The 12,837-nt window shown below is 44.3% G+C and overlaps 1 protein-coding gene across 1 annotated transcript in view; it reads left to right on the top strand.

The window, feature by feature from the left end:
* LOC111972462 (exostosin-1) overlaps window positions 1-12,837 on the top strand; it is a 246,135-nt gene that overhangs the window by 208,220 nt on the left and 25,078 nt on the right. Inside the window, exons 5-8 of the mRNA XM_070446558.1 lie at window positions 3,608-3,727; window positions 6,648-6,780; window positions 9,912-10,030; window positions 10,383-10,478. Of these exons, the coding sequence (XP_070302659.1) occupies window positions 3,608-3,727; window positions 6,648-6,780; window positions 9,912-10,030; window positions 10,383-10,478 (468 nt within the window). The remainder of the gene's footprint in view (window positions 1-3,607; window positions 3,728-6,647; window positions 6,781-9,911; window positions 10,031-10,382; window positions 10,479-12,837) is intronic.

Below are 12,837 nucleotides of genomic sequence, written 5' to 3'. Positions count from 1 at the left end.
TAATGCCAAGCATCGGCTGGAGTGGTGTAATGCTAGCCGCATTTGGACTCTGGACCAGTGGAAACGCGTTCTCTGGAGTGATCAATCATGCTTCACCATCTGGCAGTCCGACGGATTAATCTGGGTTTGGCGGATGCCAGCAGAATGCTACCTTCCCCAATGCATAGTGCCAACTGTTAAGTTTGGTGGACGAGGAATAACGGTCTGGGGCTGTTTTTCATGGTTCTGGCTAGAGCATACAATGATATTGTAGACCATTCTGTGCTTCCAATTTTGTGGCAACAGTTTAGGGAAGGTCCTATCCTGTAATACTAGAACCGGTAGTAATAATAATGGCAATTTGTTAAGTTTAGTTATGATTTTGATTACATTTGCTAATGATTATTTCGGGCGCCGGTGCGTGGTTGCCTGTCGTAGCATAGCAATTATCTTTTCTTTTTTTATATCAATATATTGGGTGGGACATTTTGAGCATATTTGAATATTGGGGGGATGTGTGTCCCCCAATATATATTATAGTTACGGCCCTGGTTCCAACATCTAGAAGAGTGGAGGCTGTTATAGCAGTGAAGGGGGGACCAACTCAATATTAATGCCCATGATTTTGGAGTGAGATGTTCGACAAGCAGGTGTCCACATTCATTTGGTCATGTAGTGTATGTGTATGATATGCTGTGACAGGATATGAGGCACTTATGGACGTTTTGTCTTCAGAAGAAAATTTTAAAAAAACACAATGACAGTAATAATGACAGTATTTGGGCATTAAAAGCACAAATAATTGTTACATGTAATTAAATGATTTCCTTACAAGTTGTGTAGAACTGCATTCACACTGGCGTCAGAAGAAAAGCCATGGAGCCCTCAGGCATTCAGTGGGAGTTAGATACAAAAAGATGCTAAAAGGTGAGGAATGTTGTCGAAGTTAGAAGGGTTAAAACACTTCTGATTTGTAGTTCCATTATGTGTTTAGATTGTTCAATGTAAATGTCAGTGGTTCTCCCTGAGAAAATGTATTTTCCATTTAAATCTAATTTCCTATTAAAACCCAACTTGCTTATGATGAAGATTTGCATGAGTTGTTTATGGAAAAGAACCAGCTAACTGTGTTTGATTAAAAACAAATCAGAAACTTTTGTAACGGCACTGCAACTTTTATACACTCCAAAAATTACAAATAAATGGCTATTGAGATTGTTTACATGTATCTGTGTATAGATAATCTTCTACCATGATTCATTGTAAGTAAGATAAGCCGTTGTGATCTTTCTATGCATGTAAGATAAACTCCTATGTACAAACAGAGATATAAACATGGTTATGATCATCAAGATAATAACTTGAAGTGGGTCCGGAATTATTGGATCCCGTGCTAAAGATGGGCAGAAAATACAATATAAAAGAAATAAAACAAATACTGAGCTACAGTAGATTGTATGCTCAAAAAAATGAAGAATTATATTATTTTATACTAATACATAGCAAGAGATGTTGTTTAACAAGTAATACAAAAAATCTCAAAAAGGTAGGGGTCAAAATGATTGGATTCTGTGTTTTCCATACTCCAGCACCCTCTCCTTGCGAGGATAACGTCACTGTGCCTTTTTCTGTAATGTTTTGAGATTGGAGAACACATTTGGAGGTATGTWAGACCATTCCTCCATATATAATCTTTCCAGATACTTGATATCATGGGAATTAGATATTTTCCGTATATGTTCTTTCGAAGGTGAAACCCACCATTGGTGTGCGTGGCTAAAGAACTCAATTTTCATGTCATAATCACCATAACACCGGTTCCAATCCAAGTGCCAATGCCGTTTAGTAAAATCCAGGCGGTCAGATGACATGAAAATAGAGCTCTTTGGCCACGCACCCCAATGGTGGGTTTCGCATTCGAAAGAACAGTGCATATGCAGAAAATACRTCATCCCTACTGTAAAATATGGTGGTGGATCTTTGATGTTCTGGGGCTATTTTGCTTCCACTGGTCCTGAGGCCCTTGTTAAGGTCAACGGCATCATGAACTTTTTAGCCAAAAACCTGGTTGACTCTGCCAGGAGGCTGAAACTTGGATCTTCCAGCAAGACAATAACCCCAAGCACAAAGAAATGGTTAATTTACCACAGAATCAACATTTTGCAGTGGCCCTCTTAGTCTCTGGTCTTGAACCCTGTTGAAAACCTGTAATTTGAATTGAAGAGGGCAGTACATAAGCACAGACGAAGGATATCAAGAATCTGGAAAGATTCTGTAGGAATGGTCTAAGATCCCTCCCAATGTGTTCTCCAATCTCATAAAACATTTTAGAAACAGGTTCAGTGTAGTTATCCTCGCAAGGGGAGGGTGCTGGACTATCGAAAAACAAGGAATCCAATCATTTTGACCCTTAGCTTTTTGAGATTTGTTTTAATACTTGTTAAACAGAATCTCTTTCTCTGAGCAATTGTATTAGTATAAAGTAATATATTTTTTCCATGTTTTGGATCATACAATATAGCTCAGTATTATTATTATTTATTTTATACAGTCTTTTTTGCTCATCTTTAACAAGGAACCAAGTAATTCCGGACCCCACTGTACATCCGGCTTTATTCACAGTTTGTAAATGGCTCCCACACCATACTGCTGTGTGGTGTGTGTTMGGACATAATGAGAGTGAAGGAGAGTTTTTAAGTCAATCCACTGTTTTGGTTTTATACGACAATCAAGTTGCTRCACCTGCTGTGAAAATGGAATCTCATTGCGTTCAATTATGTTGAAGAATGACACGCAACAACTCAGCACAACATGTGGAGTAGCATATTCCCCCACAGTGGAGACACATAAACACTAATGGAGAGAGGGGGTGTGATTAGATTGCCGTTATTTATATCCTGCCTCTGACTGTATTAAAACTAGAAATACTGTCATTGCCAAACATCAGTTCAGACAAACATTGTTTTCAGGCTTCAGGTGGAGGGGGGTTGTCCTTGTGATTTGGGGGTAAGAAATGTGACGTTCATTGTGACAACGCTGATTTGTCTCTCTTGCCCCCTCTCCTGCCACGTGTCACATTGTCAATTGTATGTTTCCGTGTTTGTATAATTGATGAGGAGACTCAGAGATGAGAAGTGACAGGACAGAACAGTGATGCAGTGCTGTCTGTTAGTTAGCAGGGTTAGCAGCGTTGTGTGTTTGCCACAGGAGTGACATGATCCCTAACTGAGGGGCTCACCCTCTCTCACACAAGGCTGGTTTACCAGCACATACCAACACCTCTGTTTCCCTCTAGCAGTTTGGCCTATGCTTGGAGATACCACTGGAGAGGATAGTCCTCAATTGGAACGATATGACAGCAAATTCCATTAGTCCTCTGCCACACAAATGACAGTGTAATTTGACCGTTGAGTACCATCGTTAACAATGTCATTGGTCCCTCAAGTAAATAGCCACTAAAGGGAGGTTAGAATCCTACAGAGAGTGTTGCTATGGCTCCCAGGGGAGGAGTCAGTGTGTCCATGGGCCTCCCTCGGGAAGGAGGATTTCACCTAATCACATCTGCCCAGAGAATAACCCATGTTCCCCCACACTCATTAAATGTTTTACTCTGTCCTTTTTTCCCCAGGTTTCTTCAATTACCAGATCTGTGGACCATGACAAAATATTGGCGCTCAGGCAGCAGACTCAGTTCCTCTGGGATGCTTATTTTTCTTCGGTAGCAAAAATAGTATTAACTACATTAGAGGTAAGCTCTCCCATTTTTAGAACTGTTCATGTGAATCGGGAGTGGGTGGGAGCGGGTTGGGAGGATTGCAGGGCCAGACAGCCAGCAGCCAGGATAACGGATAGACTTTTCTATAATGTGCACAAGTGGCCAGGATAAATTGATGGTGGCTGTACAACAGCGTTTCCCAACCAAGTTCTTAATTTCCCCTGGTTTGTTTTTTTCTTACTGCTGACAGTCTGGCTCTTACTTTAGGAGTGTTTTCACTATACTCTCTCTTCTGTCTCAGTCTCTGGGGGGAAACCGACACAAAGGGCTTTCATCAGGCTCTTCCCCAGAACAGACAGTTAGTCAGAACCTGCCATGATCAGAAGAGACTGCAGTGTAACAGTTTCCTCTGGCAACTTAAATGTGTGGGGACTACAGTACGTAGACGGGTAGCTGGGGTTACTTTAAAAAACGTCCCCTTGTGTTATCCTGCTACCATTTGTTGTTGTCACACCCTCAAATATAGTGTGCCCTCAGAGCAAAGTTTAAATAATGATCATGTTTCCCCTAGAACAATCAGAAGTCCCATTTTTTGTTTGATGGTATTATGTGTTTGATAAGATGTAAGATGTGTGGAGAAGAAGCCCAGGTGTGAAGTGTTTTGGCCTGCACGTATGACAGGTACAGTTCAGAGCAGGGTAACATCCGAACATTCTCATAGGCTCTCTGTGCACCCCACTGTCTCAACTGTTTAGCTTTGTCTTTTTCTTCTGGGGAGAATGGTTTTACTTTGGTCTGATTTTTTTCAATGGATTTTTATATACTGAGTGTACCAAACATTAGGAACACCTGTTCTTTCCATGACATACACTTACCAGGTGAATCCKGGTGAAGGCTATGATCCCTTATTGATGTCACTTGTTAAATCCACTTCAATCCATGTAGATAAAGGGGAGGAGACAGGTTAAAGAATAATTTTTAAGCCTTGAGACAATTGAGACATGGATTGTGTATGTGTGCCATTCAGAGGGTGAATAGGCAAGACAAAATATTTAAGTGTCTTTGAACGGGGTATGGTAGTAGGTCCCAGGCGCACCGGTTTCTGTCAAGAACTGCAAAATTGCTGGGTTTTTCACCCTCAACCGTTTCCCTTGTGTGTCAAGAATGGTCCACCACCCAAAGGACATCCAGCCAACTTGACACAGCTGTGGGAATCATTGGAGTCAACATGTGCCAGTATCCCTGTGGAACATGTTCGACACCTTGTAGAGTCCATGTCCTGACGAATTGAGGCTGTTCTGAAGGGAAAAGGGGGTGCAACTCAATATTAGGAAGGTGTTCCTAATGTGTTGTACACTCAGTGTATGAACCTACTTACACAATTTACTGTATCACTTATACATTCAGAAACTACTCTTATTAGTTATAATGGTGTTGGAAGCCCTAATTTAGAACTTACTCAACAGACACTCCAACCTGTCACCTATATGTCTTTGTTCCTGTTGTTTGTTCTTCTCTTCAGGAGGGTGTCGGTGTTTAATTTCCCCAGTCTCTGTCTTTACTCCATTCCTTGTACTATACCCACAATTCACCACTTCATATCAAAGGAAACAATGACAGAAGGAGGGGGAAAAGAGGAAGTGAGTCGGGTATATTTTAGGCATTCCGTCATGGTTCTTCAAAGGGAGCCACAGCAGCACTTTGTGATGAATTGGGTTTGGGATTAGGGCCGAGTGTTGGTTTTATGTGTTGCCGGGCGAACGTCACCACCAGGTGCCTAGTCCAAATCCAACAGGGACAAAATTAGGCCCGTCTCCATGCATATTTACCATTGTGCAGAAGTGCTAAATGCTCGGGCTACATGCCGACTGACAAAATGGGGGAAATGAGGCATCCTAAATATCCCCAGGCACACACAGTGCTGTTGTGAGGCTTGCAGGAAGTGCCAGCTAACTCTCCATATAGATCAAAAGGCATCTGTCATGTCAGTGTTCCTGGTACTGGACGGCCACATGGACTGTAAACTGTTATGCAAATCACCCCGAGGAGGCSGCATTACAAACAGCCAGACGTTACTCTTTCCTCAGCCAGGTTTATCAGACCTGAATCTGTCAATGGAGTTTTCAGATACATTTTGAGAAYGTGTAAACCAGACAGAGGAAACTGTAGCAACTGGAAGAGAAGGTGCCTTTGTACTGCGGGGGTATCTTTAGCAACAGAAATGAAGATCATCACCTAGCAGTGAGTAAACAGCGGTAAGGGGTCGACCCCTCGCCTCCTTTAACTCAGGGGGTGCTTATTAAGGCCTATCTCACAACCTCATTAGGAAACCACAGTACAAACGGTGGAAGCAGCCTGGAAAGCACCAGGCTCTGAGAGAGAGGCAGGAGAGGAGACATATGGTCTGTCTCTGGCAGTGGAGCTGTAGCCTTTCTATATCAGGACAGGCAGTGAGTCAGGGGTCCATTGGAAAGAGCAATCAAAAGTATATGGCTGATATGAAATGACTGTTAATGTGAATGACTTTGYTTAACATTTTATTTTGTGTTTTGTCTCCATTGACACAACTAGTATCGGGACCCATGGCTGATCTTCATGTAAAGCATGACCACTGCATGCAAATGACTCCTTACAGACTAAGAAACTGTGCAAGTTGTTGCTGTCAGATAAAACTGTCAGCAGCACAGTCATCATACTTATCACATATTGCGACATGGGAGGAGATACAGGTCCAATCTCCACAGGCAACATGCAGGGTAACGGTTGTACCTGGGTGAGTGGGAGTCCGTCCCAGCTGAGGGTATGAGGCGTATTCTGCGTCAGAGACGCTGCTCGACAACATGGCCACGTCCGTCAGACCCAGCCTCCTGCAGAGCGAGCAGCTTCTAAACACTAATCCTCTCTCTCTCTCTTCTCCTCTCTCCTTCTCTCTGTGTTGTTTCTTTTTCTGTAGCTAATCCAAGACAGAATAAATTCACACATATCCAGGAACAAGTTGATGTGGAATTCGTTGCCTGGTGGACTGTACGTTCTGCCTCAGTTCTCCACCGACGCTGCAGTGTTCCCCTTCTATTACTCCTCTCTGGGTGAGTTGGAGCCTGTTAATGACCTGGTATTATGTGTCTGTATAACAGACTCCTCTTCTCTACGCATGGGAGCTGTTGACATGCCATCACAAAAGGATCGGACCTTTAGGTCTTCATTCACAGCCAGTTCATTGCGGAGAGCCTAATGTCAATGTGCGCTCGACACCTCTTCCTCCATCCTGTTTTCTATCCCCCAAATGCTACATTCCATGAAATTGTTGCTCATGCTAACCAACCACAGACACATTGTACGTTAATTGAAGTTCATGTTTGGCACCCGACCAATGGATTTAATCTTTGGGAACTGGTGTATGTTATCCCATATTCTATCTGCAGTGCCATTTACTGGCGAGGTTCAAGTCCTGCCTAGAGTCAGTCAGCCAGGCGTCACTGAGATGGAACTGTTCTGCAGCAGAGCAGTCAGTGTCTTGTGCATTCCCTCCTGCATGGAGTGCCGTGGAGCTGTGCGCTATGAACTGTGCTGCTGCCGCAGTCCTGTGAGGAAAGCCGGGATGAAGCCATAACTCAGATAGATGCTTGTCTTTCTCTAAGGAGTTAAGGACAGGAGGAATGGGCAGTTTGCTTTATGCTACCGCGGTAAATTAAGTTTTTGCCAGTTCTGGAGGAATAACTTGTCGTCAATGCCGGTAATACACAGGCGTTATCAGTCTCTCTTTCCGTAATTCTGAATGGCGAAGGGGTTTCAAAACTTTTCTAGGTAGTTCAAAAGTTCACGTCTGCGGTTTAGGACTATGTAAATTCTACTGGCGATTTTACTGTTTTTAAAMCTTTTATTTGTCTCTGTGGAATTGAACGTTGATGTTACAATATTTTGCTATTAGGACAGCATCTGTGCCGTATCATATTTTCTCTGAGAAGTAGGAAAGAAGGCGATGTTGGGCTCCATCTCTGGGGGTCTTGATGACTGGGTATACCGCCTCAAAATCACAAATTGGATTTCCAACTTGTTAAGTAGAGAGTCCAGCTGCTTTGGCACCTCCTATCATGTACTTCACAGGCTGTTTGCTTCACAATTCTCTTTTAACCGTGTTTAAAGCTACTGGGAATGTATGAAGACATGCCAAAGCAGTGGATGAGAAAGGATAGGCCCATTCACTGCAAAAAAAAAACTGTTTGAATGTTCGCTGTAGAAACTCTGCTTGTTATCTGCAGTCATCAAAACCAATTATCATCGCCATTTGAGTTCAAATTTTGTACTCATGAGATGTAATGTCTCAACTGAATTTTGTTTGAACTCAAAAATGTTGAGTGAAAATGATCAGCAGGACCACGTTGAAGCACTCTTTATTATTAGCAGGAATTGTTGTCAAGCTATCTTTTCTCTGCAAGCTATCCAGCAAACAGTGACACTAATGAGCTGTCAATCAATCTCAATCTGAAGCTTCATTATAGCCTTTCACATGAGGGGGAAAATATATKTTGTCTAAATCTTTGGATTAGATTGGCAAGGCATCAAAAACAATGTGAATTCGTCTGACTGCTGCATATGCGGTTCCACACAGTCTTCTCTCATTGCATTGTGCCAAGTCGGCATCGTGGAGAAGGACTAGTTCCAGGAAGCTGCTCGAAGAAACTGCAAGTTATTGCTGTTAGATTAACAGTCAGCAGCACAGTCATTATACATGTCCACCACCACCTTGTGTGAAAAGGCAGTAACAATTGCCCACGTCACCACACCTCCTCACTTCCCCGGCACCACTAATTATTTTCAAGGTTACCACGACGACTACAGCAGCTAGATCTCAGCAAGGTTCAGGAACCCCTAACAGCGTTCTCCTCTGCAGTCATACCACTGCTCCTTGTGAAGTAGTGATAATTATGCCACAGCGTCCGCACGGTCTGTGTCTGTTTTGATCTGACCTGGCTTTCTGTTATGGTCCGGAAACCCCTCAAAATTGCCTCGTTTGCTGAGCATGATTGTTCCGGTCCATTGCGATGTGTGATTTTCTCCCCCATTACCATAGTACAGTTTGACTTTGTTCTGTCAATATTAGGGTCTACTTTCTGAGCACGTTCCATACCACGCTGAACCTTTCTGATTACCATTTCTAGAGCTCCTTCGCTAAGGAGTACCAGCGTAAAGGCCAGTAACCAGCGTAAAGGCCAGTAACCAGCGTAAAGGCCAGTAACCAGCGTAAAGGCCAGTAACCAGCGTAACCAATCCAGTGACACGGTGACACCCACCTCCACTAGGTGTACAGTAGTAGGGTAACCTGCAAAGGGCAGTCACTCAAGATACGATGGGACCACGAAATGAGGCTCCTTTTTCACAAATGTGGATGTAAGAGCCTACTCTGCTGCAGTTGTTTAAGGTGTGTTCTATAATTATTGAGCATTTAAGCCAGTGGAGTGGCAATAAATATTGGATCAATGCAAGAGCATACCTTGTTGGAATGTTAAATATTTTTCCCCCATCTTAACAACAGTTGGGGAAACTTTTCAAGCAACTTTGATCACAGTTCTTTCAAGGAAAGTCATTTGAAATATTTTTGGGCCTGTTCTGCTTGGTATATTTGCAGTTTAATGTTTGATTCGAACGTTTGTTTGAACTTAAAATGGCTACCAGAAATGACTGTGGGGTTTCCCGGAGGAAACATTTCTTCTACACAAGTGTTGCCAGAGTAAAACACTTTATCAAGGCTTTTGATGACAGGATGAGAACAAGGTCCTAATGCAGTACAGAATCCCTCTGAAGATATTCGCCAGAGATGTTCTACAGCTTTCTTTGCTCATGCGACAATGTCTGCAAAGGGCAATCCTCCTGTTCAGGCAAATGTTCTGCTCCAAAAATAGAGACATCCGAACAYTCAGCACAAGTAAGCTATCACATCCCACGTCCAGGGGGCATCCTTCTGTGACCACACAGCCTCCACCCCCATTAACAGGAGTAGATCCATAAATGGAGGCCAGTACACTAGAGGCTGGAGAGACCCACAGCCCCGTGTCAGAGAGATTGATTGGGATGCTGTAAGTGCACTAGGTGCCCATTTAGGCGTGAGGAGGTAGATGGACTGGAGAGTCCGGTCTCAGTCTACTCTGAAGCTGTGGGTCAAAAGGTGAATGTGTTGAAGTGTTTGTGTTAAGGTGTGTGTCTCTCTGTGTGGTTGCAGGGAAGAGCCCGTCCCAGGAGTTCACTGCTGTTATCCAGGCTGTGACTCCTCTCCAGTCTCAGCTGCAGCCCGTAGTCAAGCTCATCATCGCTGTTGCCAAATCCAAGTTCTGTGCACAGGTGAGAGCTCAGCATAGAGATCCTATTAAATGAAATTAGTATCTAATTGCTAATTCTATGGAGCGCAGACCCGTGAGCTAAGGCGAAACTGCAGGGATGGAGACCATTGCTTTTTATACTATAATTAATGTATGAAAGGACAGAATTCAGTTGTGATGTAGGATAAAGCTTTACAACTATACTGTAGTCATGGCATGCCGCCGCGTGTTATATTGAACTAGATATGATCAAAGTTTGCAAGATAAGACCGACTCAACTCGGCTGTGTATCCGCTGCTACAAACCAATGGCTACATGTACAGTGGGGTCAATGCACTTTGAATTGAGATTCCACTGTCTTGTTTTATTCGCAGATCATTGTGCTGTGGAATTGTGACAAGCCTTTACCTCCGAAGAGCAAGTGGCCCTCCACCACCGTGCCTATCACTGTCATTGAGGGAGAGAGAAAGGTACGAGTTTTCCTAGTAATGCCGGCGTTGAGACGACATGTTTCGCTATCGATTCTAATGTGTTTTATTGAGTCTTGATCATTCAGCGGGAATGAGCGTGGTCGTTATAGTCAGGGGAGATAAAATGCAGTCGTAAATGCCTCATAAAATCCATTCAAGCTTTTCGTTCATTTCTACTTTTTGGAATTGGCCATGACTGAGTGTGGCTGCCTCCTGGGATCTGAGCTAAGCTTACCCTGACTGTTGAGCCATGACACAGCATGAGGCTGCTTCCAGGGGCGTTCCAGGAGGTCTCTAGTTGAAACACACAAAGGGCCATTACTGTGCCAAGCCTCAGCTGAATCGTTTTAGTAATGCTATAGTAAGGTACATCTTTGCGGTGTTCTTATGAGCTTTGAAAACAATAGGAGTAAGTACACCAGACATCATACTTCCAGAGAAGACAAATGCTCTTACTGAATGCAAGCATCTTATAACACACTAAAGGACCCTGGGACTAAACACCTCCCTCTGTAACTGGATCCTGGACTTCCTGACAGGCCGCCCCCGGGTGGTAAGAGTAGGCAACAACACGTCTGCCACGCTGATCCTCAACACTGGGGCACCTCCGGGGTGTGTACTTAGTCCCCTCCTGTACTCCCTGTTCATCTATGACTGCGTGGCCAAACAAGACTCCAACACCATCATAACGATGAGACAGCCTATAGGGAGGAGGTCAGAGACCTGGCAGTGTGGTGCCAAACAGGCCCCCATTAACACCGACGGGGCTGTAGTGGAGCGGGTTGAGAGTTTCAAGTTCTTTGGTGTCCATATCACCAACGAACTATCATGGTCCAAACACACCAAGACAGTCGTTAAGAGGGCACAACAACACCTTTTCCCCCTCAGGAGACTGAAAAGATTTGGCATGGGCCCCCAGATCCTCTCAAAGTTCTACAGCTGCACCATCTAGAGCATCATGACCGGTTGCATCACCACCTGGTATGGAAACTGCTCGGCATCTGACTCTAAGGCGCTGCAGAGGGTAGTGCGTATGGCCAAGTATATTACTGGGGCCAAGCTTCCTGACATCCAGGACCTTTATACTAGACGGTGTCAGAGGAATGCCGCAAAAAATGTCAAAGACTCCAGTCACCCAAGTCATAGACTGTTCTCTCTTCTACCGCAAGGCAAGCGGTACCGGAGCGCCAAGTCTAGGACCAAAAGACTCCTTAACAGCGTCTACCCCCAAGCCATAAGACTGCTGAACAATTAATCAAATGGCGACGCGACCACCCGACTGAAGGTTGACATTAAAACCCCACCTGCCCCCCCCCCCCCCCCCCACCCCGCCCCCCCCCCCCCCTCCCATTGTTTTGTACACTGCGTCTACTCGAGGTGTTTATTATCTTATGCATAGTCACTTCACCACCTACCTACATGTACAAATGACCTTAACTAACCTGTATCCCCACCATTGACTCGGGTACCGGTACCCCCTGTATATAGCCTCGTTATTTTCTTGTTACTTTTATTATTATTTACTTTTAGTTTATTTGGTAAACATTTTCGCCAACTCTTTCTTGACTGCCACTGTTGTGTTAAGGGCTTATTGTATTTGGCGCATGTGACAAATAATGTCTTGATTTGATTTGTGTTCAATCTAACAAATTTTCATTAAAATTTAAATACAGTACGATTCTTTCCACACCGTTCATTGAGTCCAAATAATCACTCAGATTGTTATTTGGAGCATTCCATTTACAAAAATAAATATTAACTCGAAGGCCAAGTGGAACGTTCCAATCAGACAGCAGGTGTTCGATGACCTTACTGCGCTTACCACAGAATTCCACCAGCGTCGCCCGCTCCTCGCTCCTCGCCCGCTCTCTCTACATCTACGCCCGCCTCTTCATCTCTCCTCGCCCGCAGCGGCCGTGCTCTGCCTGCTCCTCTCGCGGCTCTCTCTCTCTCGCCGCTCTCTCTCTCTCGCCCCGCTCTCTCTCTACTCAGCGGCTCTCTCTCCTTCGCCGCGCTTCTCCTTCTCGCGCTCCTCGCTCATCTCGCGCTACTCGCTCTCTCCACCGCTCTCCCGCCCGCTCGTCCCGCTCATCTACGCCGACCGGCTCTCCTTCGCCCTCCTCTCATTTCCGCCTGATCTCACTCTCTCCTCTACTAGGCAAATCTCTCTCGTCGTTAAGTCCAAATTTCATCACTCTCTTTAGATCCAAAATCTCTCTCTTTGTACAAAGAATTCTCCTCATTTTGGTCCAAAATCTCTCTCTTTGCTCGCAACCTTCTGTCTCGTCAAATTCTCTCTCTCTTCAGTCAAATCTCTCTTTACTTCAAGTCAAATCTCTTCTTCAGATCTCCTCTGGCG

The sequence above is a fragment of the Salvelinus sp. IW2-2015 genome, linkage group LG14 (genome assembly GCF_002910315.2).
Source record: "Salvelinus sp. IW2-2015 linkage group LG14, ASM291031v2, whole genome shotgun sequence".
In the NCBI taxonomy this organism is placed as follows: Eukaryota; Metazoa; Chordata; class Actinopteri; order Salmoniformes; family Salmonidae; genus Salvelinus; species Salvelinus sp. IW2-2015.
This window is presented reverse-complemented; position numbering and strand designations above follow the sequence as displayed.